We start from the raw sequence: 23,626 nt of genomic DNA, 5'->3' as shown, positions 1-23,626 counted from the left end.
CTATGAGAAATTTGACATTACAATATTCAGACGTAGTAGCCAACAAACTTCAATGGAAAAGGTGAACCGTCTGTTCTACCGTTAAACTGCGTTTTGGATCAAATAGAGCAAAATACTTGAAATGGCTTATCTATTTACTTCTTTGAAGTGGGTCTAATTAAATGAGAGATGGGACGAATGGTAGACTATCCTAACTTGTTGTAGGCCTACAGGCTATATCACAAATATGAAACCATCACAGTCAGAAAAGTTGAGGAATGTATTCTGCGATGATCATGGAAATGAAATCAGTTATAGGAAATAGATGCCTTTTACATTTTTAGTCATTTAGCAGAAACTCTTATCCAGAGCGACTTACAGGAGCAATTGGGTTTAAGTGCCTTGCTCAAGGGCACAGACAGATTTTTCACCTACTCGGCTCGGGGATTCGAACCAATGACCTTTCGATTACTGGTCTAACGCTCTTATACGCTAGACTACCTGTCTATTTCTTATTTTTGAATGGAAAGATTTAAAAAATGATTTCATTCTTCTCACTAAAAGCAAAATTATTGCATCTTGTTATTATATTCAGCTGCCTATTTTTTATGAATAGGAGTGTCATCACATATTCCTGCACAAAACTAATACTAGGCTATTTTTGCCTTCTTGCAATGCCATACTTCAACAACTAGAAACTGTTCGTACACATGGTCTAAAGTTTGCGGGAGGATAAGCACATTCTCACGTCAAGTTCAGTTATTATAAATTCCAACTTCTGCGTGAAAACTAGCGTATACATGTTTTGGGCCATATTTTGTGCATACGCAACGTTTATAAACGAGGCCCCTGGTGTCCCAGGTCTGAATCAGTCCTTGATTAGAGGGGAAGGATGACAAAACAGCAATGCTTTGGACCTCGAGGTCCAGATTTCGGAAAGGGGGAGCTATAGGGAGGTAAAAGTTTTACAGGTGGCAAACAACATGGACATTTCTATGTCAGACATCAACATAGGCAGGAGTTAGGTAACAATTTGGTCTCCATGGTGGCAGGTATCCATGTATGCATGTGGATAGTTCATGTATTGCTACCGTCCTGTAGGATCACTCCGACCTTAATCTAGCTTGCACACCTGATTCGAATAATTTGCTGGTTGATAAGGTGAATCGGGTTAATTACAACTGGGGTTGGAGCAAAAACCTACAGGATAGTAGCTCTACAGGAACAGGGTTGGAGAGCTCTGGTGTAAAGGGTATGGGTGTGAGTTGCTGTAGCAGTGTCTCTTGGCAGATTTCTCAAATGAGCTCACAAACCACTGTGCAATCAGTCCACGGATCTCTTCAAATAACTCTGGGCTGAGAAGATTACAAAATGTTCACTCAAGCCTCCCAGAGCTTACTAGAGAGTCAATTTAATAAGACATCTACAGCTCTCTCTGAATGACCAAAATTCACCCAGTATCAAACACTTTTTCAAACACTTCTACAAGCACTCCTTACACCCCCCCAACAATTAGTTTCACCGCAATCCTGTTTCCAAGAATCCTGTTTCTTGTGACTGACTGAGCAGACAAAGTCGCTACAAGCAGCTAGCATGCTTGTCTGCTGTGTTAGAGTTGGAGGAGAGCGAAACAGAGGCCCGACCTTGATTATAGAAGCAATGTGTTCTTAGAACAAGGCAGTACTCGTCAGAGCGAGAGAAAGAGAGAGAGTGAGCGAGTGAGTTAGAAAGAGAGAGGGGAAGAGAGAGCTTGATAGACAAGTGGGAACAGGAAGGGTTAAAAGCCATCCATCTCAGGTCTGTTTGTTCCGTTCCGTTCCCCAGATGGACGCAGCGGTGGCCTGGAACATGGCCTCAGCCCAAGGATTAACGAGGCAACCTGTGGCTGCAATTGCAGTCAAACAGGAGCGTCCGTCACACATTCTATTAGCCCATAGGTGAGGAGAGGCCAATTAAAAAACCTTCCACCAGTGTTTTCCATAAGCTCCGGCCTACGGCTAAATAGCCGATAAGACTCATTGTAAGCCGGCTTCTTTTCATATCAAAGTTTCAATTAGCTAGTCAGAAAAGTCTGTATAGCCTTCTCCGACTAGAACAAACGATATGCATCTTCTAGTGATACGACAGGTGCCTGTCAGTCACAAAGCGAGCGATGTCAAAGAAACAGTGCTGGTTTGTATGTCCCGCCTCTCTGTTATGAAAAAGCATTTGACCGTGTGGAGAGGTCCTACCTATTCTTTGCACTGACAAAATTTGGTCTAGGTGACAACTTTATAAAATGGGTTAAGGTTTTAGATGATGACCCTCAGGCTGCTTTCCTTACTAATGGGCTAAGGTCAAATAGCTTCTCCACACACAGAGGTACCAGACAAGGCTCTCCTTTGTCCCCTCTCCTATTTGCGGTCGCTATGGAACCACTGGCCAAGGCCATCAGAGTAACGCCATCAGAGTAACGCCCTATACAGGATCTGCTCATTGGTGACGTTCATCATAAAATAAGCTTGTATGCTGATGATGTTTTGATATTAATCTCTAGCCTTGAGACTTCAATTACATCTCGTTAATATTATTGAATTATTCAGCTTATTCTCAGGCTACAAAATTAATTTAACTAAATCAGAGGCAATGCCACTTGGTAGTCTTAGCTCTGTACCTACTACCTCTCCTTTCCTTTTAAATGGTCTCCCTCAGGTTTTATGTATCTGGGTATATTTGTAACTCCCAAATTCCAGTAAATGTACAAAGCCAATTCTGTTCCCTTCTTTGACTCAATAAGACAGGATCTGGAGCGCTGGAACTCTCTTCCGATTTCATGGTTGGGTAGAATATCCCTCTTTGAAAATGAATATTTTACCTAGACTACTTTACCAAATCCAAATGATCCCAGTCTTACTTTCCAATAAAGTAATACAATATTTAAATGTCTGGTTCCTTTATATGGAGTAAACACAAGCCAAGACTTAAGATGGCAATATTGCAGCTGCCAGGTTCTATGGGGGGCTTGGATCTACCCAATATTAAGTTTTATCAGTGGTATGCCCACTTAAGTTATATTTCTGATGATCACAAATGATGACTCCTCGATTTGGTTAGATATTGAGACTTCTTTTTCAAAATACCCCTTGCAGAATCTTTTATTTTTCAGATGCTTCAAATCTGTAAAAGATTACTGCAATAATCCCATTACACTTAACACACTCAAAGCATGGAGGTCAGTTCAACGTTTTTTGGGAAGGTCCAAACTAACCTCTGCTCTTACCCCGATTCTTAACAACCCCGATTTTGTCCCAGGATTGCTGGATGCTTTAACATGTGGCTTAACAAGGGCATAGGCAGACTAAATGATTTATTCCCTGATAAGATTTTATTGACATTTGAGCAGATGGTTGAAAAAGATCAACTCCCAAAGCAGGACTTTTTCCCACTTTCTACAAGTTAGACATTATATTTTGAAGAGTACCACCTTGATTGGCAACCCTGATGTGTCTGTCATTGAAATAATGCTTTCTTTCTCACAAAGGAAAATGTCTAAGTTTATTTTATGATGCTTTAAGTTCCTTTTCTACTGTTGACACACAGGGGGTCAAGCGAGTTTGGGAGAAATCATGTTCTGTTACTATTGACGAGGAGATGTGGGAGGACATTTGGAGATATGCAAAAACAATATCTATCTGTAATCGTACTAGAGCAATCCAATTAGGAATAATACACAGATTGCATATATCCCCGAATCACAGACATGCTTTTAGCCCCTCTTCCTCCTCCTCTCCTCAGTGTCTTAAATGTAAAATGCACCCTAACACATTGTTTATGGTCATGTTCCAAATTACAAAGTTACTGGTCTAATGTTCTTCAAGAAATAGTAAAATAAATGTTAAAAATGGGGTCGACCTCGAATTTGACCTAGTTTCTTTACTGTTATGTGTCCCTAGTAGGCATGTTACTTCTGTGGGTAAGAGGATGCTTCACAACATCCTTACCTTCGCAGCGAGGAAAAACATTATCTTACAGTGGATTAGTGACATGGTCCCTTCTATTAAAGATTGGCATAAGATACTATTTGAATGGGTGCCATTGGAATATTTGACTAAAACAGATCAGTTCTACAAAGTGTGGGAACCTTATTTGAATTACCTAGAACCTGATTTATCAGCTATTATGCGGCAAGGATTTTCTTAGAATGGTGGTTGTTTAGTTATCTCAGGATTACACTGTACGTTCCGTATATTGGACCTCATTCCTTTATTTAAACTGAGCTTTTGTGTTTAATTTCTGTCTGTTTAATTTTATTTTCTTTGTTATTCTTATTTGATCTTTGTTACTGTATCTCTTAATGTGGGAGAAAACTGTGAAATTCCAATAAAAATACTATTAGGTTTGTTAAAGGGATACTTTGGGATTTCGGCTGCACACAGAGACATAAAAATGGTATCCACGAGTTCATCTGACTCTTGTGAAGTAGATTAAGGGCCTCATTGCCAAAATCCCGAAGTAACCCTTTAACTTGCACGAGCTGCATTTGAAGTTGCATGTGATCGTGTCAACTGCTAGGTGAATAAAGATTTTTTTGGAAACCGTATTGCGCCCGCAACTTTTAAACATTAAAATGATCATAAAAGGTTTTCCTACTGATTATTTGCCTTCTTTAGAAACTACATCGTATTTCCAAGCCACTATAATGCACTTTTGTGAAAATCTTAATCATTGCCAATTGAGAATACATAGAGTAGAATGTTCAGTCGGAAGTCAGTCTTCAAAAAGGACGTTCAAAAACAATATTGTGAATTAAACGGGCAACCCATGAATAGCCTGTCTCAATGGTGAAATTAATAAAGGTGATCATCATCTCTCACCACATTATGCAGAGAACTAAGGAGCCACTGAGTTTGTGAGCTGACATTTAAAAAAGGTGGATGACTATTCAGAGCAACAGCGGTAGGAAAAACACAGTCTGGCGTGTTGCAGATCCCTGGTCCGAGGTGTGATATTCAGTATGCACAATGAGTTCTGTATACAGCGCATGAATAACCAAAGCCGTCAGCAATGCTGCCGACCCGACACCACCCTGCTGCATGATGCACCACAGAAGCGTTCCCTTCGTAAAAAAAAACTCTCGCACCACTGAGATATAGCATGTACTGTAAGCACGTACACACACACACACACACACACACACACACACACACATATTCATTCACATACATACCCATGCTACAGACACAATCTTTGCTCATCTCAATAATTCAAAGCCCTACACTCATAAGTGAGAAACCAATTTATTCCTCTTCCTAACCTAAGCCCTAAGTTAAAGCTACCCCCTCAAAACAGCAGATGCAATGGAACCGGTTAGCCTATCTCCTCTTTGAAGATCACTATTCTTACGTCACAAACAGCTTTTGTTTGTACCAAGTTTTTCACTAACTGCAGGAATATCATTATTCCTCTAGGTCTCATTCAAAATCTTTCTGTGTGTCTCTCCCTCTCTTCATCTCTTCCTCTCCCTCTCTTAAGATGAGAGAGCCCTTGGTGGCGTCCTTCTCTGTCCTTGCGAGGGGGAAGCTGAGCTGTATAAGGGAGGTTCCTGTTTAGTATCGAGACACACTGAAGGCGATACAGGGGCGGTGGAAGAGGACTGGTGGCGTTTTTAATGATGGCTGCGCAGGAAGAAGGCTGGTTCTAATGCCAGCAGAAGGGCCATCATTAATGCAGTACATCACATCCTAGATCCTGACACCCTGCAGGGGGAAAAGAGAGATGCCGTACCGGGCCGGCTGAGGAAATCTAACCGCCCCAGGCCAATTAATTACACCTCTCACTTGGGCCTCTTCCTGGAGACGGAGTTGGGGGCCGCTACTCACAGACACACACTGGATAAGTCCACAGTGGGCCCTTAATGCTTAGGGACAGGGCCCCGTGGAGACGGCAGCCCACTAACAGCTTGGTGCTGCCTGGCAAGAGTGTGAGAAGATGGACAACTAGACAGTGAGTTTGGCCTAGAGTTTGTCATTAAACATAGACTACAGCCATTCCGGGAACCTGGGGCGTCATACTGCCAAGGGGAAAACATAACTTATTCATGAGAATAATAAATCACAGCAACACCAGTCAGATAAGAAATGAATGGTATGGGGGAGAGGAGGATATGTGGAGCCAGCGTCATCGCGCAAAATGGTACGCAGCATCATCTGGATATATGTGCAACGAAAGTTCAACATTCACCTTCTGCTACCATTTCTGTCACGGCGTCTACGCGTACAGTTTGATGCAAAACGTTCGATAAATCCAACGTATGCACCACACAGAAAGCACTGCAACTGCCTCTGTAACGCAATGCTGCAAGGCAAACGCGGCATTCCATTGGAAATGAATGTACTTCTGGTGTACCGAAATGGAACGACGCTGTCAGTGTGATCGTTACAGAGCCAATTACAACGTTTAGTTAGGAGAGAAAAGAGAGGGAGAGAAGAAAACGTTGTTGCCCTTCTCTACAGCAGATATCCCAGGGTCTCTGCAGGTTCCATCAAGTTTTATTTAAGACCTTTTTAATGCCACTTGGAATGCCATTTCATACCAGTTTTGAGGCCTGCACGCATCACATACCTGCTAATATTCCTCTCCAGAAATGAGCCCATGTTGGCTGGCTCTTTCAAAGGCTATAGCCTACATCAAATCAAATTGTATTGGTCACATACACATATTTTGCAGATGTTATTGCGGTAATGCTTGTACATGGCTCATATTATCAGGCAGGGGTGCTATTTTTGTTATGAGCATTCTCCTGTAACCTAGCGGACGTAGTAGCATAATAGCTAGGTTATAGATGGCTGAAGCATGGGGTGCCCAATTGCATTTGTTTAGGCTACTCCAATTGGCTAATCATTGGCTAGATCACAAACTAAGTGTTCAGAATTTTGGTTCGATACCAATTCCAGCTATAATGATACTCAATTCCATAACGATACCACTGTGAAAGAATGCCTTAAAGTAAAGCATACAACGATGTAACTGTATAAAAACACGTGGTCAACTCACCATCTGGAGAGCTAGGCCACAGGATGTGCAGGCTTTTGATTCAGCACTGCCAAGTCAGCTTAACAAGGTCCTGTTGAGCTGCTGATTTGTAGAATGTGGTGAGTTAAAGTAGGGCTGGAACAGAAGTCTACACACCCAGTAGCTCTCCTGGGAGGCATTATACTATTTTACATTTACATTTACGTCATTTAGCAGACGCTCTTATCCAGAGTGACTTACAAGTTGGTGCATTCACCCTATAGCCAGTGGGATAACCACTTTACATTTTTTATTTTTTTATTTTTTTAGGGGGGGGCGGGGGGGTAGAAGGATTACTTTATCCTATCCCAGGTATTCCTTAAAGAGGTGGGGTTTCAAATGTCTCCGGAAGGTGGTGAGTGACTCCTCTGTCCTGGCGTCGTGAGGGAGCTTGTTCCACCATTGGGGTGCCAGAGCAGCGAACAGTTTTGACTGGGCTGAGCGGGAACTATGCTTCCGCAGAGGAAGGGGAGCCAGCAGGCCAGAGGTCTACTATAACATTAGAACCAAAAGGTCTAATAAAATAAATCAGTGAATCAGGTATCAAATGGCTGTACTTCGAGGCAAGGTAGCTAAGCAGGAGGCCTCTAGACTGACATTTTCCAGGGCTAAGTAAGACATCTAACATGTTCAGGGAATGCATGACGGATATTTTGATGTGAAACATGTCAAAATAGCATCCAGAATAATCAGATATCTATTTTGGCACTTCAGAAATTAATTTGCCTGCATGTCTAATATTTGTGCATGTTGGCCTAGTATTCCGACCCCATCCCTTTTTCCACATTTTGTCTTATTCTAAAATTGTTTAAATACATGTTTTCCCTCAATCTACAAACAATACCCCATAACGACAAAGCGAAAACAGGTTTTTAGATTTTTACAAATGTATTAAAAATAAAAAACAAATCCCTTATTAACATAAGTATTCAGACCCTTTGCTATGATACTTGAAATTGAGCTCAGGTGCATCCTGTTTCTATTGAACATCCTTGAGATGTTTCTACAACATGATTGGAGTCCACCTGTGGTAAATTCAATTGATCGGACATGATTTGGAAAGGCACACACCTGTCTATATAAGGTCCCACAATTGACAGTGCATGTCAGAACAAAAACCAAGCCATGAGGTCGAAGGAATTGTCCGTAGAGCTCCGAGACAGGATTGTGTCGAGGCACAGATCTGGGGAAGGGTACCAAAAAATGTCTGCAGCACTGAAGGTCCCCAAGAACACAGTGGCCTCCATCATTCTTAAATGGATGAAGTTTGAAACCACCAAGACTCTTCCTGCAGCTGGTCGCCCGGCCAAACTGAGCAATCGGGGGAGAAGGGCCTTGGTCAGGGAGGTGACCAAGAACCCGATGCTCATTCTGACAGAGCTCCAGAGTTCCTCTGTGGAGATGGGAGAACCTTCCAGAAAGACAACAATCTCTGCAGCACTCCACCAATCAGGCCTTTATGGGTAGAGTGGCCAGACGGAAGCCACTCCTCAGTAAAAGGCACATGACAGCCCGCTTGGAGCTTGCCAAAAGGCACCTAAAGGACTCCCAGACCATGAGAAACAAGATTCTCTGGTATGATGAAACCAAGATTGAACTCTTTGGCCTGAATGCCAAGTGTCACGTCTGGAGGAAACCTGGCACCATCACTACAGTGAAGCATAGTGGTGGCAGCATCATGCTGTGGGGATGTTGTTCAGCGGCAGGAACTGGGAGACTAGTCAGGATCCAGGGAAAGATGAGAGAGTACAGAGATACTTAATGAAAACCTGCTCCAGAGCACTCAGGACCTCAGACTGGGGCGAAAGTTCACCTTCCAACAGGACAACGACCCTAAGCACACAGCCAAGACAATGCATGAGTGGCTTCGGGACAAGTCCCTGAATGTCCTTGAGTGGCCCACCCAGATCCCGGACTTGAACCCCATCGAACATCTCTGGAGAGACCTGAAAATAGCTGTGCAGCGATGCTCCCCATCCAACCTGACAGGGCCTTAAAGGATTTGCAGAGAAGAATGGGAGAAACTCCCCAAATACAGCGTCACACCCAAGACGACTCAAGGCTGTAATCGCTGCCAAAGGTGCTTCAACAAAGTACTGAGTAAAGGGTCTGAATACTTATGTAAATGTGATATCAGTTTTACATTTTTTATGAATTTGCAAACATTTCTACAAACCTGTTTTTGCTTTGTCATTATGGGGTATTGTGTGTAGATTGAGGAGGGGAAAGAAATAAGGCTGTAACGTATCAAACAAAGTCAAGGGGTCTAAATACTTTCCGAATGCACTGTATGCTACATCATTCACCACCTGAGGAAGTGGGAACTCAAAACACAATAGCTAGATTGCTAACTCTAAATATGATTTTGTTGCTAGATAGCCATGCAATGGATCTAACAGTTCATTGAAAGTCTTAAAATAACATTCCATTGGTAGGCCAATATAGGCTAATTGATGTATTCACTGCAAATGGCTCGCTCCGCTCCATTCCACAGGCGCATCATCTCAATCACATTTGTAAAGTGGTGTTATGTCCTCTATATTGAGAGTTGAGAAATACTTATTATACTCACATAACGCTGACAATCATCTCGTTTAACAACAGTAACAGTAGTTGTTTTAAAAACTGTCTTTCCCGCAATTAGCCGAAATGTTGCTCAACTGTCAGCATGCATGTCTCCATTCACTCCTTGTGCAAAGGGGGGAGCGGGGGTGAGTCAGCAGCAAAACAGGGACAGGGCAGATACTTTCATTGCAGGAAGCAGGTTAACACACATTACTGTTTAACAAATAATGGTATTAAAACCTAAATATCTTCAGGAACGTTGAAAGCCTAACCACCTAAATTACTGACCTAAGCCACATTTATTTGAGTGTAGTGTCGGTCATTTTTGGTTTATACTCCCAGCTCTAGTTAGTCTATCAAATTGTATAGGCTACCTTGCTCTGTCCTCTGGCAACGGTACGACTCTCACAGGCACACGCACATGACGTGCACACACAGAGGCACACAGGTGGATAGCTCTCTAATGTCTTGAAAGTGCGCCTTGAGCAGGGCTTGACATTAACTTTTTTAGCCACTTGTCCTTTGGACAAGTAGGGCAGATTTTTTAATTGTCTGAAACCTCAAGTCACTTGTCCAAAAATTAAACATGGTCTGTAACACCATGGGTCAAAGGGACGATGGACAGGGCCATGTACCGTAAAATCTTGGGTGAGAACCTCCTTCCCTCAGCCAGGGCATTGAAAATGGGTCGTGGATGGGTATTCCAGCAAGACAATGACCCAAAACACACGGCCAAGGTAACAAAGGTATTATAACCGCGATCGATAATAGACAGTACTGTGCAGCCGTCTTCATCGACCTGGCCAAGGCTTTCGACTCTGTCAACCACTGCATTCTTATTGTCAGACTAAATAGCCTTGGTTTCTCAAATGACTGCCTCGCCTGGTTCACCAACTACTTCTCAGATAGAGTTCAATGTGTCAAATCGGAGGGCCTGTTGTCTGGACCTATGGCAGTCTCTATGCGGGTGCCACAGGGTTCAATTCTTGGGCCGACTCTTTTCTCTGTGTATATCAATGATGTCGCTCTTGCTGCTGGTGACACTCAGATCCACCTCTACGCAGACGACACCATTTCGTATACATCTGGCCCTTCATTGGACACTGTGTTAACAAACCTCCAAACGAGCTTCAATGCCATACAACACTCCTTCAGTAGCCTCCAACTGCTCTTAAACACTAGTAAAACTAAATGCATGCGCTTCAATCGAACGCTGCTGGCACCCGCCCACCCGACTAGAATCACTACTCTCGACGGGTCTGACCTAGAGTATGTGGACAACTACAAATACCTAGGTGTCTGGTTAGACTGTAAACTCTCCTTCCAGACTCACATTAAGAATCTCCAATCCAAACTTAAATCTACAATCAGCTTCCTATTTCGCAACAAAGCCTCCTTCACTCATGCTGCCAAACATGCCCTCGTAAAACTGACTATCCTACCGATCCTTGACTTCGGCGATGTCATTTACAAAATAGCCTCCAACACTCTACTCAGCAAATTGGATGTAGTCTATCACAGTGCCATCCGTTTTGTCTCCAAAGACCCATATACTACCCACCACTGTGACCTGTACGCTCTTGTTGGCTGGTCCTCACTACATGTTCGTCGTCAAACCCACTGGCTCCAGGCCATCTATAAATCACTGCTAGGCAAATCCCTGCCTTATCTTAGCTCATTGGTCACCATAGCAGCACCCACCAGTAGTCTGCGCTCCAGCAGGTATATCTCACTGGTCATCCCCAAAGCCAACACCTCCTTTGGCCGCCATTCCTTCCAGTTCTCTGCTGCCAATGACTGGAACGAATTGCAAAAATCTCTGAAGCTGGAGACTCTTATCTCCCTCACTAACTTTAAGCATCAGTTGTCAGAGCACCTTACCGATCACTGCACCTGTACACAGCCCATCTGAAATTAGCCCACCCAACTACCTCATCCCTATATTGTTATTTATTTTGCTCTTTTGCACCCCAGTATCTCTATTTGCACATAATCTCTTGCACATCTAGCATTCGAGTGTTAATACTAATTGTAATTATTTTGCACTATAGCCTATTTATTGCCTTACCTCCATAACTTGCTACATTTGCACACACTGTATATATATTTTCTGTTGTATTTTTTGACTTTATGTTTTTTTACCCCATATGTAACTCTGTGTTGTTGTTTTTAATCGCACTGCTTTGCTTTATCTTGGCCAGGTCAGCAGTTGTAAATGAGAACTTGTTCTCAACTGGCTTACCTGGTTAAATAAAGGTTAAATAAAAATAAATTAAAAAGGAGTGGCTCAAGAAGAAGCACATTAAGGTCCTGGTGTGGCCTAGCCAGTCTCCAGACCTTAATCCCATAGAAAATCTGTGGAGGGTGCTGAAGGTTCGAGTTGCCAAACGTCAGCCTCGAAAACTTAATGACTTGGAGAAGATTTGCAAAGAGGAGTGGGACACAATCCCTCCTGAGACGTGTGCAAACCTGGTGGCCAACTACAAGAAACGTCTGACCTCTGTGATTGCCAACAAGGGTTTTGCCACCAAGTACTAAGTCATGTTTTGCAGAGGGGTCAAATACTTATTTCCCTCATTAAAATGCAAATCAATTCATAATATTTTTGACATGCGTTTTTCTGGATTTTTTTATTGTTATTCTGTCTCTCACTGTTCAAATAAACCTAACATTAAAATTATATACTGATTATGTCTTTGTCAGTGGGCAAACGTACAAAATCAGCAGGGAATCAAATACTTAATTCCCTCACTGTATATTGTGTTGTAACGTTGTGCAACTAGATAAAGAACAAAAAGGAAAATAAATATGGGGTGTATTTACAATGGTGTTTGTTCTTCACTGGTTGCCCTTTTTCAGGTCACAGATCTTGCTGCTGTGATTGCACACTGTGGTATTTCACCCAATAGATATAAGAATATGTGTCTCTAATATGGTCATACATTTGGCAGGAGGTTAGGTAGTGCAGCTCAATTTCCATGCTCACTGAGTCTGTACATAGCCAAAGCTTTCCTTAATTTTGGGTCAGTCACAGTGTTCAGGTATTCTGCCACTGTGTACTCTCTGTTTAGGGCCAAATAGCATTCTAGTTTGCTCTGTTTATTTGTTAATTATTTCTAATGTGTCAAGTAATTATCTTTTTGTTTTCTCATGATTTGGTTGGGTCTAATTGTGTTGCTGTCCTGGGGCTCTGTGGGGTCTGTTTGTGTTTGTGAACAGAGCCCCAGGACCAGCTTGCTTAAGGAACTCTTCTCCAGGTTCATCTCTCTGTAGATGATGGCTTTGTTATGGAAGGTTTGGGAAACGCTTCCTTTTAGGTGGTTGTAGAATTTAACGGCTCTTTTCTGGATTATGATCATTAGCGGGTTTCGGCCTAATTCTGCTCTGCATGCATTATTTGGTGTTTTACACAGAGGATATTTTTGCAGAATCTCAATTTGGTGTTTGTCCCATTTTGTGAATTCTTGGTTGGTGAGCGGACCCCAGACCTCACAACCATAAAGGGCAATGGGTTGTATGACTAATTGGTATGTCGAATTTTATGTTCCTTTAGAAGGTCCTTCTTGCCTTGTCTCTCAGATCGTTCACAGCTTTGAGGAAGTTAACTGTGGCGCTGATGTTAGGCCGAGGTATGTATAGTTTTTTGTGTGCTCTAGGGCAATGGTGTCTAGATGGAATGTCTTATTTTTGTCTTACTGTGATTTACTGTCAGAGCCCAGGTCTGACAGAATCTGTTTAGAAGATCTAGGTGCTGCTGTAGGCCCTCCTTGGTTGGGGACAGAGGCACCAGATCAGCAGCAAACAGTAGACATTTGACTTTTGATTATAGTAGGGTGAGGCCAGGTGCTGCAGACTGTTCTAATGCCTTCGCCAATTCGTTGATATATATGTTGAAGAGGGTGGGGCTTAAGCTGCATCCCTGTCTCACCCCACGGCCCTGTGTTTTTTGCCAAATTTAACTGCACACTTGTTGTTTGTGTACATGGATTTTATAATGTTGTATGTTTTTTCCCCAACTCCACTTTCCATCAATTTGTATGGCAGACCCTCATGCCAAATTGAGTCAAAAGCTTTTTTGAAATCAACAAAGCATGAGAAGACTTTCTTTGTTTTGATTTGTTTGTTTGTCAATTAGGGTGTGCAGGGTGAATACGTGGTCTGTCGTATGGTAATTTGGTAAAAAGCCAATTTGACATTTGCTCAGTACATTGTTTTCACTGAGGAAATGGATGAGTCTGCTGTAAATTCTCTCCCTCTCTCTCCCTCCCTCCACATACGGCTACACTAACTCTTTCCCCAAGGTGTCTGCAATTCTCACCCATGGCTGCACAAACAACAAAATTAAACACCATACTTAATGGCCACAGTATGAAAAAGCAGCTGAGACAGAAAGGCAAGTAGGTCTGCCATCACCCCTGCTGCCGTTCCAAGTGACCCGGCCCTTTGATGGAGTCAGATGGAGAGCTCATTAAGTCCTTTAGGGGTGGACAGGGATGCAAGCACTGCCTGCTGTGTTAAAACGGGCTGATTAATTCAGGTCATAGTTCAGAGGAATAGTAATGAGGTAATTTTCACTATTTAATTAATCAATCCTATCTAGCCTCCACAAACAACCCTGTTTAAATATCCCTATTATGTTATAGGCTATCCAAGCAACACCTCATATCACGGTATCCCCATCACAATAATTATCACTATCGTCATTCTACTCATCTCAAAAATCACACTCTCGTCAGGATTGTCTTGTGAAACAGCCGCTTCTCACTCCGAGGGTTATGTAACCATGGTAACCCACTGCATCCCTCTCTGAGGTTGTGGCTGGGACACATTAAACTTAAACTTGTATTTTATGGTAGCTTATTAAGTCTAGATTGTAAATATCCTGAAATCCTATCCCGAAAATGCTAAACTAGATGATTAAACCAACTTCATTAACCTGCTCAGCATCCCAGAGCTACTCATTGACAATCTTAAGATGTTTTCAAAAGATGCGGACACCCATTACTTTTGACTTCAAAGATTTCCTAAAGGCTCACCGTGTATACTTCGCCAGAGAGGACGCCAGAGAGGAATGTGAGCAGGTCGTAACTCTTGGTGTACTCAAAGTATTCTTGGAAATAAACCCTCCACTGAGAGCCCATGAACTTTAAACATTGCACTCCAGCAAAACTTAATTCACATCCAGACCGCTAGTAAACCCGCAAGAACCCAGGCCAGTTTACCTATCTAACAAATCCCCCCCCCCCCCCATCACTACTAAACAAACTAGATACAGTGGGGGAAAAAAGTATTTAGTCAGCCACCAATTGTGCAAGTTCTCCCACTTAAAAAGATGAGAGGCGCCTGTAATTTTCATCATAGGTGCACGTCAATTATGACAGACAAAATGAGAAGAAAAAAAATCCAGAAAATCACATTGTAGGATTTTTAATTAATTTATTTGCAAATTATGGTGGAAAATAAGTATTTGGTCAATAACAAAAGTTTCTCAATACTTTGTTATATACCCTTTGTTGGCAATGACACAGGTCAAACGTTTTCTGTAAGTCTTCACATGGTTTTCACACACTGTTGCTGGTATTTTGGCCCATTCCTCCATGCAGATCTCCTCTAGAGCAGTGATGTTTTGGGGCTGTCGCTGGGCAACACAGACTTTCAACTCCCTCCAAAGATTTTCTATGGGGTTGAGATCTGGAGACTGGCTAGGCCACTCCAGGACCTTGAAATGCTTCTTACGAAGCCACTCCTTCGTTGCCCGGGCGGTGTGTTTGGGATCATTGTCATGCTGAAAGACCCAGCCACGTTTCATCTTCAATGCCCTTGCTGATGGAAGGAGGTTTTCACTCAAAATCTCACGATACATGGCCCCATTCATTCTTTCCTTTACACGGATCAGTCGTCCTGGTCCCTTTGCAGAAAAACAGCCCCAAAGCATGATGTTTCCACCCCCATGCTTCACAGTAGGTATGGTGTTCTTTGGATGCAACTCAGCATTCTTTGTCCTCCAAACACGACGAGTTGAGTTTTTACCAAAACTTTATATTTTGGTTTCATCTGACCATATGACATTCTCCCAATCCTCTTCTGGATCATCCAAATGCACTCTAGCAAACTTCAGACGGGCCTGGACATGTACTGGCTTAAGCAGGGGGACACGTCTGGCACTGCAGGATTTGAGTCCCTGGCGGCGTAGTGTGTTACTGATGGTAGGCTTTGTTACTTTGGTCCCAGCTCTCTGCAGGTCATTCACTAGGTCCCCCTGTGTGGTTCTGGGATTTTTGCTCACCGTTCTTGTGATCATTTTGACCCCACGGGGTGAGATCTTGCGTGGAGCCCCAGATCGAGGGAGATTATCAGTGGTCTTGTATGTCTTCCATTTCCTAATAATTGCTCCCACAGTTGATTTCTTCAAACCAAGCTGCTTAGATTCAGTCTTCCCAGCCTGGTGCAGGTCTACAATTTTGTTTCTGGTGTCCTTTGACAGCTCTTTGGTCTTGGCCATAGTGGAGTTTGGAGTGTGACTGTTTGAGGTTGTGGACAGGTGTCTTTTATACTGATAACAAGTTCAAACAGGTGCCATTAATACAGGTAACGAGTGGAGGACAGAGGAGCCTCTTAAAGAAGAAGTTACAGGTCTGTGAGAGCCAGAAATCTTGCTTGTTTTTAGGTGACCAAATACTTATTTTCCACCATAATTTGCAAATAAATTCATTAAAAATCCTACAATGTGATTTTCTGGAGAAAAAAAATCTCAATTTGTCTGTCATAGTTGACGTGTACCTATGATGAAAATTACAGGCCTCTCTCATCTTTTTAAGTGGGAGAACTTGCACAATTGGTGGCTGACTAAATACTTTTATTCCCCACTGTAAGTTGCAAGCAACCTTGTCCATTAAAGCTGACATCGCTGCAATTTCTGAATCCTGGTTCTCCCCAGATCACCCAGAGAACACGCTCGGAATCATAAACAAGAGCCAAAAAAAAACAGAAACGAGAGCATCGCTCTATCAGACAATCTAGCCTGGACAGTTTTGGAAAGTTGATCAAAACCCACTCCTGGCAAGAAGTACAGAACGCCCCTGATGCAACATCCAAGATTGCTGCCGCCTTCTATAGCACATTGACACCTGTGTGTAACGATGACGTCCCTGTCCTAACTGTGAAAACGCACCCTACTGACAGACCGTGGATGACAGATGATATCAAGAACCTGACCACTCGTCGTCAAAAGCAATATGGGCATGGAACGAATTCTACACTTTCAAGCTTTTTTGTTGTTGTTGTATTTTACTTTTTATTTGTCCCCAATTTCGAACTCATCGCTGCAACTCCCCAACGAGCTCGGAGAGGCGAAGGTGGAGTCATGCGTGCTCCGAAACATGACCCGCCTAACCACGCTCCATAACACCCGCCAGCTTAACCCGGAAGCCAGCTGCACCAATGTGTCGGAGGAAACACTGTTCAACTGGCGACCGGGGTCAGCCTGCAGGCACCCAAGACAGCCGCTACCAAGACAGCCTCTCATTGGCAGGAGCTGACGGGAGGTGTGGCTCAAGGAACTCTTCTGGGCCCTCTCATCTTCCTTGCGGTCACAGACAGCACAGCCCAGGATGTCGACAATAGGAGACAATATGTTGACGATCTAAAATCTTGTCCACACCTGAACAACAAGAAACATCAGCAAACTGCAGCAGGCCCTGAACAACTTCGACACGTGGGTTCATGCAAGCAGAATGTCACTGAACCCTGCCAAGTGCAAGGTCCCATCAGTGATCTTCACAACAAATTCACCTGTCCCATGCCTTCTCCAGATCGAGGGCCAGGATCTCAAAGTGTGTGATTGTGTGAATATTTTAGGGGTAATGGTACAGGACGACTTGCAACGGGGCGAGCAGGTTGTTACTTTGGTAAACAACATAAAAAGTTATCCTTCGCCGCCTTAAAAGGTTTGATTTGCCACAGGAAGACCTGATGAGCACACTCTGCCAACCCTGATGTTCTAGCAGTGTCTGAATCCTGGCTTAGGAAGGCCACCAAAAATTCTGAAATGTCCATCCCCAACTATAACATTTTCCATCTAGATAGAACTGCCAAAGGGGGTGGAGTTGCAATCTACTGTAGAGCTCTATCATACTATCCAGGTCTGTGCCCAAACAGTTTGAGCTTCTACTTCTAAAAATCCACCTTTCCAGAAATAAGTCTCTCACTGTTGCCGCTTGCTACAGACCCCCCTCAGCCCCCAGCTGTGCCCTGGACACCATATGTGAATTGATTGCTCCCCATTTATCCTCAGAGTTCGTACTACTTGGTGAACTAAATTGGGATATGCTTAACACCCCAGCCATCCTACAATCCAAACTAGATGCCCTCAATCTCACACAAATTATCAACAGACCTACCAGGTACAACCCTAAATCCGTAAACATGGGTACCCTCATAGATATCATCCTGACTAACTTACCCTCTAAATACACCTCCGCTGTCTTCAACCAGGATCTCAGCGATCACTGCCTTATTGCCTGCGTCCGTAACGGGTCCGCGGTCAAACGACCACCCCTCATCACTGTCAAACGCTCCCTAAAACACTTTAGCGAGCAGGCCTTCCTAATTGACCTGGCCCAGGTATCCTGGATGGATATAGATTTCATTCCGTCAGTAGAGGATGCCTGGTTGTTCTTTAAAAGTAATTTCCTCTCAATCTTAAATAAACATGCCCCATTCAAAAAATACAGAACTAAGAAAAGATATAGCCCCTGGTTCTCCTCAGACTTGACTGCCCTTGACCAGCACAAAAACATCCTGTGGCGTACTGCATTAGCATCAAATAGCCCCCGCGATATGCAACTTTTCAGGGAAGTTAGGAACCAATATACACAAGCAGTCAGGAAAGCAAAGGCTAACTTTCTCAAAAAGAAATGTGCATCCTGTAGCACTAACTCCAAAAAGTTTTGGGACACTGTAAAGTCCATGGAGAATAAGAGCACTTCCTCCCAGCTGCCCACTGCACTGAGGCTAGGAAACACTATCACCACCGATAAATCTACAATAATCGAGAATTTCAACAAGCATTTTGCTACAGCTGGCCATGCTTTCCACCTGGCTACTACTACCCCGGCCACCAACTCTGCACCCTCCGCTGCAACTTGCCCATGCCCCCCGCTTCTCCTTCACACAAATCAGCTGGGCTAGTCAATCTAGACCCTTTCTTTCTAAAACTAGCCAACGAAATTGTCGCACCCCTATTACTAGCCTGTTCAACCTCTCTGTCGTAACGTCTGAGATCCCCAGAGATTGGAAAGCTGCCGCGGTCATCCCCCTCTTCAAAGGGGGTGACACTCTAGATCCAAACTGTTACAGACCTATATCCATCCTGCCCTGCCTTTCGAAAGTATTTGAAAGTCAAGTTAGCAAACAGATCACCGACCATTTCGAATCCCACCGTACCTTCTACGCTATGCAATCCGGTTTCCGAGCTGGTCATGGGTGCACTTCAGCCACGCTCAAGGTCCTAAACGATTTTATAACCGCGATCGATAATAGACAGCACTGTGCAGCCGTCTTCATCGACCTGGCCAAGGCTTTCGACTCTGTCAATCACTGCATTCTTATTGGCAGACTAAATAGCCTTGGTTTCTCAAATGACTGCCTCGCCTGGTTCACCAACTACTTCTCAGATAGAGTTCAATGTGTCAAATCGGAGGGCCTGTTGTCTGGACCTATGGCAGTCTCTATGCGGGTGCCACAGGGTTCAATTCTTGGGCCGACTCTTTTCTCTGTGTATATCAATGATGTCGCTCTTGCTGCTGGTGACACTCAGATCCACCTCTACGCAGACGACACCATTTCGTATACATCTGGCCCTTCATTGGACACTGTGTTAAACCTCCAAACGAGCTTCAATGCCATACAACACTCCTTCAGTAGCCTCCAACTGCTCTTAAACACTAATAAAACTAAATGCATGCTCTTCAATCGAACGCTGCTGGCACCCGCCCACCCGACTAGAATCACTACTCTCGACGGGTCTGACCTAGAGTATGTGGACAACTACAAATACCTAGGTGTCTGGTTAGACTGTAAACTCTCCTTCCAGACTCACATTAAGAATCTCCAATCCAAAGTAAAATCTAGAATCGGCTTCCTATTTCACAACAAAGCCTCCTTCACTCATGCTGCCAAACATGCCCTCGTAAAACTGACTATCCTACCGATCCTTGACTTCGGCGATGTCATTTACAAAATAGCCTCCAACACTCTACTCAGCAAATTGGATGTAGTCTATCACAGTGCCATCCGTTTTGTCTCCAAGACCCATACACTACCCACCACTGTGACCTGTACGCTCTTGTTGGCTGGTCCTCACTACATGTTCGTCGTCAAACCCACTGGCTCCAGGCCATCTATAAATCACTGCTAGGCAAATCCCAGCCTTATCTTAGCTCATTGGTCACCATAGCAGCACCCACCCGTAGTCTGCGCTCCAGCAGGTATATCTCACTGGTCATCCCCAAAGCCAACACCTCCTTTGGCCGCCATTCCTTCCAGTTCTCTGCTGCCAATGACTGGAATTAATTGCAAAAATCTCTGAAGCTGGAGACTCTTATCTCCCTCACTAACTTTAAGCATCAGTTGTCAGAGCACCTTACCGATCACCGCACCTGTACACAGCCCAACTGAAATTAGCCCACCCAACTACCTCATCCCTATATTGTTATTTATTTTGCTCTTTTGCACCCCAGTATCTCTATTTGCACATAATCTCTTGCACATCTAGCATTCCAGTGTTAATACTAATTGTAATTATTTTGCACTATAGCCTATTTATTGCCTTACATCCATAACTTGCTACATTTGCACACACTGTATATATATTTTCTGTTGTATTTTTTGACTTTATGTTTTTTTACCCCATATGTAACTCTGTGTTGTTGTTTTTATCGCACTGCTTTGCTTTATCTTGGCCAGGTCGCAGTTGCAAAATAGTCTCCTGAGTGGCGCAGTGGTCTAAGGCACTGCATCGCAGTGCTAGCTGTGCCACTAGAGATCCTGGTTCGAATCCAGGCTCTGTCGCAGCCGGCCGCGACCGGGAGACTCATGGGCAGCGCACAATTGGCCTAGCGTTGTCCAGGGTAGGGGAGGGAATGGCCGGCAGGGATGTAGCTCAGTTGATAGAGCATGGCGTTTGCAACGCCAGGGTTGTGGGTTCAATTCCCATGGGGGACCAGTATAAAAAATAATAATATATATATATATATGTGTATATGTATTCACTAACTGTAAGTCGCTCTGGATAAGAGCGTCTGCTAAATGACTAAAATGTAAATGTAAATGAGAACTTGTTCTCAACTGGCTTACCTGGTTAAATAAAGGTGAAATTAAAAATAAATGAGCATTTACACCGGCTACATACACCCCAACCTGGAGAATGCCGCTCCTGCTTGGCACAGCTCACTGACCCAGGCTCAGTCTGATGACCTGGAGCGTATTCAGAGGAAAGCATGGAAAGCATCCTAGGAGGATACTCCAGTTATACTGAGGCACTTCAGACCCTGTCCCTACCCCAACTTCATGAAAGACGGACACAACTCTGCATTGACTTTGCCGTCAGCCTCCTAAAATCTCAATTCAGAGACTGGCTACCCCCTGACTCGAATCACAGTGACAGGCAAGAACACCACAGCCAAAACAAACTGACTATACAAAAGTGTAGAGCTGAACAGTACATGAGGTCACCAATCCCACATTTCTGCTCATTGATTAATGAGTCACTTTAAGACCGCAGGACATTATTGATTAGCATTCTTTTACTCTTATTTTTTTATTGTGTTGCTTTGATCCATTAATATGTTGCATGCTCATGGATTTCAGTTTGTATTGACTGCTATATGAGTGTAAAAAAATTGAAATAAAACTTTAAACATCTTACCCGGTTGATTAAGATCTAAATACTCCAATGAAATAAATGACCAGATAATGTTTTGCAAGAGAAAGGAGAGGGTTTCAGTGGTCTCTAGGTGTAGTGATGGTCATTCATCAAAAGCTGGGGTATGAATATACTTTAAGTCAACAAGGACGGTGATCAACAGGGTACTATAGTAAATATGGGCCACAATGACTTGGCCTAAACATTCTGACCATTCATTTCAAAAGAGACAGGCACCCGAGAGATGGCAAACATGGAAGACGTAATCTGTTTGATGGGCTGAACATGTTGGCATTGTAACACTCGGCCCTTTGTGTGGGGCAACATTCTGTTACCCGATTTCTACCTTTTGCACAGCTGTGGTTGCCATGGATACCACAAGACATGGGGTAATTAGTGTGCTTATTACACAGGTGTGATAAGAAGCTAATATCATACAAACTCCAGTCAGCCCAGCTGCCTGGCTTGATAGGTTAATCAAGTCTAGAAGGATGTTCTTTTAGAGAGGAAAGGTGTGCAGAGGAGAGCAGAGGTGAGCAGATGTGCAATACAGGTAGCAGAGAAAAAGATGTAGGCCTAGCTATTGTTTGACCAGGTCCAGTTAAGTCAGTAGCATCTCCCTGACAAAGCGCTTGCCTTCAGATACTGAGATACTGTGCCTGCTCCAATGACACTTAATCCTGCAACAGCTTGCTCCACCGTCACCCGACCTCCTGACGTTTGTTTCCCCTTATCCTAGAGACGCTGCTGGCACGCAAAAGACCGGCACTGGGGAAACAGTAGCGTTGATAGGGGAGAGAAAGAGAGAGAGATAGATGCAGAGAGTTCCAGGAACAGGGCAGCACTCATCACCAGGTTGAGTGGATTCAGTAGGGGGGTTGACCGACTCGGGTGCTGCTGCTGCTGCTTGGCTAGCACTGCCTCCTCCAGTGTTCTGTTCTTCTTCCCTGTCCCTCTCTCGCTCTCATTCAGGGCCCAGTGTTTGCTTAGGAGCCAGTAAAAGTGACACCAGCAGCTGTCCAAACAGCCCGGTCCGACCCCCTCACCAAAACCCCCACATCCCCCCCCCATTTATACGCTACTCCGTCCTCCCACTGTCTACACTGGGGAAACCAGAGGAGATGAGGAGGAGAGTAGGTAGAGAAAAAGGAGGAAGCGGATGAGGAAGAAGGGGGGAAGGAGGAGATGGTGAGGACCCCTGTAATGATTTGTGATTATGTCTAATCACTGTGGAAGGATATGGGGTGTTAGGATGTATTTTAACAAATAGCCTATTTTTTTTCAGTTTAGCTTACATCAATTGACCACCAACTGCAAAGGTAACCTTAACCGAAATTGGGCTCATTGCAACATCCAACTTACCTTTTTGATAAATTGATCAGTGGTGCTCCACTGAGCTAGTGCAGAACAAAAACCACTGTATTTAACAATATCATAAAACCTCATTTCCCATCTAAATAGGAGCATCCACTGCCATGTAAAAAATAAGTTGTTGTGACTTGGTGAAGCAGAAAACTTGTAATTGTCTGAATGATTACACTTAATGGGCTTCAAACCACTCTCACGTCACTACTGTCAGGAAGGACCAGGCCAGCAAACTGTGGCTTATAACTTACCCTCTCTCTCTCTCGCTATCCCTTATCCTGTACCACCTATACCACATTTCCAACAGGTAGGCCTATATTCCCTGTGGTTTATGCACAATTTAAACAGTGTATTGAGGCCAACTTTTTAGGCTATTGTGTTTGACATGTCAGAGTGGTATGTATGTGTGAAGGAATTTCATCTCTGGGAGGCTGAAACAGCAGCAGGACTCACCAGAGCAGGCATCATGAGGTCAGCCAGGTACACGAAGGCCGCGCCCAGGGCGAAGCCCACCGCCACGGGGACGAATGCAAACGAGCCGTACTTCCCCGAATCCTCCGCCATGTCTATGGCCGGTGCCAGCAACGACCAATAGGACGCCGCCAACATCACCTGAGGGCGAAGCAAAAAGGAAGTCACAGTTAGCGGGAATTATTATCTGCTCTGTGCAGTGAGTCAGGCTTCAACTCTGAGTGGGGAAGTTCAGTTGGCGTCAAAACAACCCAGTGTTCACCAAAACAGAAA

At 43.8% G+C, this 23,626-nt stretch overlaps 1 protein-coding gene across 2 annotated transcripts in view; it reads right to left on the bottom strand.

Annotated features, from left to right (window-relative positions):
• The window catches only part of LOC121539913 (zinc transporter ZIP11), a 157,207-nt gene that overhangs the window by 117,098 nt on the left and 16,483 nt on the right, over nucleotides 1-23,626 (bottom strand). For both annotated transcript variants that reach the window (XM_041848589.2, XM_041848651.2), the window contains exon 4: nucleotides 23,336-23,494. In XM_041848589.2, coding sequence (XP_041704523.1) covers nucleotides 23,336-23,494 — 159 coding nt within the window. The remainder of the gene's footprint in view (nucleotides 1-23,335; nucleotides 23,495-23,626) is intronic.

This window comes from Coregonus clupeaformis, chromosome 1 (assembly GCF_020615455.1).
Source record: "Coregonus clupeaformis isolate EN_2021a chromosome 1, ASM2061545v1, whole genome shotgun sequence".
NCBI lineage: Eukaryota > Metazoa > Chordata > Actinopteri > Salmoniformes > Salmonidae > Coregonus > Coregonus clupeaformis.
This window is presented reverse-complemented; position numbering and strand designations above follow the sequence as displayed.